Consider the following 5,998-nt stretch of genomic DNA (forward strand, 5'->3'; position numbering starts at 1 on the left):
CGTCGTGGTCCTCGACAGCGACGACGACTACGTCGCCCCCGGACCATCCAACCCGCCGCGCCAACCGGGGGAGGGATGCGGCAGGGACGGCGGAGGCGTCGGTGGGGGCGACGACGACGACGGCGGCGGCGGTGACTACACGCGGTTCTACCGCCTCCTCGGCATGTAGAACCGCGTGGGCGGGCGGCGAGGCGGGCGGCGAGGGAGCCGGCGGGGGTAGCCCGTGGTAGTTTTTCCTTTTTTGTAAAATATGTTTAAATTTGAACGAACTCAAACGTGTTTGCGTTGTGTTTGCGCCGAATTTAGACATTTTAAACACCCGTGGGGGCCGCGACTGGGGGGCATCACGTCCCCAGTGCGCGGTTTAGCGCCGGTGCGCCCCCAGGGGGCGATTTTTTGCCCCTCCTGGGGGGGCAACGACTGGAGATGCCCTTAGGGCATCTCCAGCCGCGCCCCCAGGAAGGCCTCCCCAGGCGATTTTTTCGCGCCGGCGCCAAAAAAACGGCCCAGTCGCGCCCCCAGGATCCCGATTTTCACCAGCCTGGGCCGAAAATAGCGCCGGCGGACCCAGGCCAAACCCGGCGCGCTGGGGGCGCCCGTGGGCGCCGGGGCGAACTTTTTTGGCGCGAAACAGCCGCGGGCCCACCGCGTCAGCGACACGGCGCCTCGTCTTCCCCCAACGGCCTCGGTTCCCGCGGGGAATCAATGCCAAGGCTGCCGCCGGTCAGCCTTGCCATTGATTCCTCACGGGCGGCGCGTCACGGGACGGCGCGCCGACGCCTCCCCTCCCTCGCACGCGTACACACGGGTGCGGCGCGGCTATATAGCCGGTGGCCTGCACTCGCTTGTGCCCACACCAGCCCCGCCCCTCGCCGCCGCCCAGCTCCTCCCTCTCCCTACCTCTCCCGAGCGCCACCGCCCAGCCCCTCCCTCTATCTCTCTACCTCTCCCGAGCCCGTCGCCATGGCGGAACGCTACCCCGGAGACGAGACGGCGGCCAACGGCTTCGGCCGCCGTTCGCTCCGCGAACAGGAGTCCTGGCTCCTGTTCCAGGCGAACATCCCGGCGCCGCCGGACATGCACGCCGGGCCGACGGAGTGGAGGCTCAGCGCCGGGGGAGTGCCCATTCCCCTGTTGCCCGACGCCGTGGCGAAGCCGACGTACTTCGCCGAGGAAGTCGAGGTCGTGCGCGCCTCCCTCACCGACGCCCAACTCTCCCTCCCCCAGTACGCCGCCAACAACCACGCGGCTTGGGCGGCGTATTTCGAGCGCCGCCAGCAGCAGCGCTTGGCGTCCATCAAAGGCGCGTCGGTGGTTGGCGGCCGGCAGAACCGCGAGGGGCGCCACCTGTGGTGGGGCGTCCCTGGCCGCACACTCGAGGGCGTGCTGACGTACCTCGAGGGCGGCAACGACCAGCCGTTGGCGTACCCGACGAGGGCGGCCGCCCCGGCGCAGCACCGACGCGCCGGGCCATGGTCACCAAGGAGGTTCGGGTCCTCCTCCTCTTCTTCCTCCTCCCGAACTTCATCGCACTCCTCCGGCACTCCGGCCCTGCTCGGCGTCAAGGCGGAGCCCGCGGCGGAGACGCCGCTCGGCCGGCGCACTCGCAGCGCCGGCATCGTCATCAACGAGGGCGGCCGGCGCGCCTACTCGTCGGCTCCTCCTCCGCGCTTCGTCAAGCCAAAGACGGAGCCGGGGCTCGCGCCGGTGAAGAAGGAGCCGGCCGCGCCGATGACGACGGAGCTCGACGACGACGACGCGGCCCTGGAATGGGCGCGCAGGGACTCCATAGCGATGGAGAAGGAGCGCCTGGAGAAGGCGAAGGAGCGCCAGCGCGCCGCCCTGCTTCGATTCGCGGAGCGTCGACGCGGCCGCGACGAAGGCGGAGTCGTCGTCATCTGCGACAGCGGCGATGACAACGACGATGCGCCGCCACCAGTCCGCCATGGCGACGCCGGGCAGGGGTCCAGCAGGGGCGCCCGCGTCAAGGAGGAGAAGGCCGACGACGACGATGGCGGCGACTTCGGCCAGTTTTTCCTTTAGATTAGTTTATGTATATGTGCTATGTAATGAAAATCCGCGAACTTCGCCGAAATGTGCTGAAATTTATCGTATTTGGCCAAAATTTATCGTGTTTGGCCGAATTTTATCGTGTTTAAGCCGAACTTCGCTGAACTTCTTTTATTTTAAAACGTGCCTGGGGACGGCCCTGGGGCCGCCGACCAACTCGCCCCAGGCCCAATTTTTGCGCCGGCTCACCCCGGGCGGCGATTTTAGGCGCCTCTGGGGGGCCAACGGCTGGAGATGCCCTTAGGAATCACCTTATTCGACTACAAACTGTATACACAGATATGTGTTTTCAGCTTAAAATGCCATGCAGTCTATTCATCTTGTTTGCAAACCACATACACCACTACTCTGCACTCTCTACTTTCTCTACCAATATGAACAATCTAAGCAGTTAACTAAACCAACAAAAAACATCCTAGACCAGTTTTGTAAAACTTCACACTAATCTTAGAACTTCTTCCTGTTCAGCTTTTCTTCGTGATGGCCGTTTCGCCGTGCAAGTGTGCGAAGATGCCAACCATGGGCGCGGTGTTGTACGTGCACGCCTCCGTTTGCATGTAGTTGTCGCGCCTGTCCCTGAACCGGTCGAGGTGGTCCGGCCCGCCGACGATGGCGCCGATGACCACGTTTGGGTTCGCCCCCCTCCGGAGGAACCAGTTGTCGTACCCCTGCATGCACCCGATGAACCTGCCGTCGCCGCGGTGGGACACGATGGACGCGCCACGGTGGTGCATCCGCCGCGGGAACCGCTGGCCGTACCCGACCAAGTAGCTCACGCCGGCAGGGTTCGCGCCGAGGACGTAGTCGGTCTGCGCTCGTGCCAGGGACCGCAGCTCGTCGGCGTGTGCCGGCCCGTCGGGGCACTGCAGCACCGGCGGCTCCTGGCCCGCGGAGGTGAGGTAGCGGGAGTAGACCGTGAGGAGGAAGGCGGCGTTGGTGACGTACTGCATGTTGTTCCACTGCCGGACGAAGAGCATGCCGCCGGCGGTGCGGTTGACGTTGCCGGCGTCGCCGTTCTTGTTGAGGCAGGCGCAGAGGTAGTGCTCCGCCTTGGCCTTGTACTTCTCCAGCGTCGCCTTGTATTCCGGGTGCTTCCCTTCCAGCAGCACCTAAAATGACACGACATGTTAAAAAACACATTTTGTCCAGGGATTTGGTTTTTTGAAGAAATATATGTGAGGAAAACATTTTCGATCATGCATGCCATACCACGGGCCCGAAGAAACAATGGTGCAATATAAAATTAGAGAATAAATAGTTAATTTGTTGAGCAGTCATGTACAGCTGATGCTCACCTTGGTGGCGAGGATCTGGAGGCCGGCGTACTTGACGTCCCAGCTGAACTCCGTGATGGCCCAGGTGGTGCCGCCGAACTCGTCGGCCATGTCCACGGCGTAGTCCAGGTAGCTCGCCTTCCCCGTCGCCCGGTGCAGCCACAGCGCCGCCCAAAGGATCTCGTCGCCGTACCCGCTCACCGACGCGTAGTAGCTATACGCCTCGCCGATGCTACTGTCGTACTTTCCCCTGTATTTGTCCCCGAACTCGAACAGCTGCATATGCATTACACGTTAGTAAACATGTTTCATGCATGTACAACAGAGCGACAACAATGGCGTTGCATATGTCTAGGCACCTGCTCGGCGTGGTGGAGGAGAACTTGTGCGTAGTGGGGGTTGGAGCGGCGGAACACCATGGAGGCGGCGGCCAGCGCGGCGGCGGTCTCGCCGACAAGGTCTGAGCCAGGGTTGTCGCGGTCGACCTTGTAGGCCTGCCGCGACGTGGTCATGTCCTCGGGCCGCTGCCAGCAGTAGTGGTCGGTGTCGCCGTCGCCAACCTCGGCCCAGAGCACGTACGGCTCGGTGTGCGCCTTGACTAAGTAGTCGGTGCCCCACTTAATGGCCTCCAGCACGTGCCGCCACTCGCCGGCGGCAGCGATGTCGTCCGCGAACTCCATGGCGCTCCACGACAGCATGGTGACCGTGAACGCCATCGGCAGGCCGAACTTGACGTTGTCGCCGGCGTCATAGTACCCGCCCACGAGGTCCACGCCCTGCTGCAGGCCGTCGGCGAGGCCAGAGTGGCCGCGCCACTTGACGCGCTGGTTGTGCGGCAGGCGGCCCGATCGCTGTGCCTCGAAGTAGAGGAGGCTGCTGTGGAGCGCCTTCTTGTAGTCGAATGGCGCCGCCCCCTCGCCGCCGCCAGCCGTGGTGAACGGAAGGTGCACGAGTGCGAGCACGGCACAGATGGCAAGAGACAAGAGCATTTTGATTCTTGTCGCCATGTGTGCTCTTTTGCTTTCTCTCTGGGTTCTGGGTTTAGCTCTGTTGTGCTTCTCCCACTCCGTTCCTCCTCGTTATATAAGAACTGATCATCATGTGCTGTCTTCCCGTTGACCATCTTTAGGCCTTGTTCGATTAGACATGGTTTGGAGAGGTTTGAAAGGGATTGAAGGAGATTAAATCCCTTGCAAGTTAAAATTCACCTCAAACCCCCCAATCCCTCCAATCCCTGTGGCAAGGGGATTAAACGAAGAGGGCCTTAGTGAAACCCCACATCTTAATACCAGGCGGTTTGGCGGTTAAGCTTGTCTGACTCTTAATACCAGGTGGTAATCGATGATTGTTGGGTAACATGTACGTATACCTGAGTGGGGTGGTGACGAAGAGGTACGAGCAACATGCACATGTATCTAATCTACTAGTACACAAGAATGTATGGTCAGTGGATGATTAAGAGGTAGTAACATGTACTCCCTCCGTTCCAAATTAATTGTCGCAGAAATGGATGTATCTAGAACTAAAATACATTTAGATATATCCATATCTATGACAAGTAATTCGAAAAGGAGGGCGTACCTGGGTGATAGTCAGCGACGATGAAGAGCTTGTAACATGTACCTGGTTGGTGATGGTTATTCTTCCTGTCGGTAGTGAGCTGGAGGTGGAGAATTAATGGTTTAATTATAATCTATAATATATATGGAGGTAGACTAATTAGAAAACTCTGGATAAAATAACAATGCTAGCTAGGCAGTGTTGACTTGCGTCGTGCACCAGCAACCGTGTGGATGCCTATGGATAATGCATTGCACATTCTAAGTTCAGATGTAGACTATGTTTTGGTCAACATAGATGCAAGTCTAGGCTGGATGTTACTCGTTCATGTTGCTCGAATGAGTATAACAGAATTGTAAGGCAAAAGAGAGCGTGTGTTGCAACCTGTTTCCCGAACTGGGAACATATGCACTTCTAATACCTTTTTTCTATCAAAATATTATGAGCGACACCGTTGTCTTAATTTCCGTAAATTGTTTTGGATTGAGAACCTTGCAGAGCTATAGGCTAGCAAGTTCCAAGAAGCTAATCAGGATGTAAAATCGTATTGTGGGGAAATAACTGATCGATAATACTACACACACAGAAAAAAGAGACGGACTTTCACGGACTAGGCTGCATGCTCTACTCTAACTGGACCCTCCTAATTTTCACTGGTGGGCCCACCTCACTTAACCAAATATCAACCTATCAATTTCTAATTACCTCGTAATCCCCCCTAAATCAAAGCCCCGTGTATCTAGCTTTGCCCCTAATTGAGGTGGTGTTTGGTTCTCTAGTCCTAGGATTTTTTCTAGTCTCAACTAAAAAGTCCCTAGTCCCTAAAAAGTCCCTCCCTGTTTGTTTCCAGAGACTAAAAAGTCCCTAGTCCCTTCCTAGAGACTATTAAATGATCATGTTGGCCCTAGTATATAGAAAAATAACAATCAAACAACACCATGGGGTGGCGGGCCAATGGGTGCATGGAGGGGCATTGTTGGGAAAGTCTTAAAAAGTCCTAAAAAGACTCTTCTTTAGAGTCTTCTTCATTTAGTTCCAAATGACTAGTTTAGTCCCTAAAAAGCCCCTCCCGTTTGGTAAAAAAGTCTCTAAGA

General features: G+C 57.6%; 1 protein-coding gene across 1 annotated transcript; it reads right to left on the minus strand.

The window, feature by feature from the left end:
• Positions 1 to 2,363: 2,363 nt before the first annotated feature.
• Positions 2,364 to 4,371, minus strand: LOC125522087 (endoglucanase 21-like). The gene is made up of 3 exons (XM_048687159.1): positions 3,704 to 4,371; positions 3,366 to 3,620; positions 2,364 to 3,179 (listed from the first exon to the last, which is right to left on the minus strand). Exons 1-3 carry the CDS (start codon positions 4,349 to 4,351, stop codon positions 2,535 to 2,537), a joined length of 1,548 nt encoding a protein of 515 aa, XP_048543116.1. The 5' UTR covers positions 4,352 to 4,371; the 3' UTR covers positions 2,364 to 2,534.
• Positions 4,372 to 5,998: the final 1,627 nt, after the last annotated feature.

This window comes from Triticum urartu, chromosome 7 (genome assembly GCF_003073215.2).
Source record: "Triticum urartu cultivar G1812 chromosome 7, Tu2.1, whole genome shotgun sequence".
Lineage (NCBI taxonomy): Eukaryota > Viridiplantae > Streptophyta > Magnoliopsida > Poales > Poaceae > Triticum > Triticum urartu.

Excerpts from the sequence above, each read along its gene's own strand:
- LOC125522087 (XM_048687159.1), bottom strand. The coding sequence starts at position 4,351 with ATGGCGACAAGAATCAAAATGCTCTTGTCTCTTGCCATCTGTGCCGTG. Across the intron at positions 3,621-3,703 it reads TCCTCCACCACGCCGAGCAG|CTGTTCGAGTTCGGGGACAA; the intron begins GTGCCTAGACAT and ends ATGCATATGCAG. Across the intron at positions 3,180-3,365 it reads TCCAGATCCTCGCCACCAAG|GTGCTGCTGGAAGGGAAGCA; the intron begins GTGAGCATCAGC and ends GTGTCATTTTAG.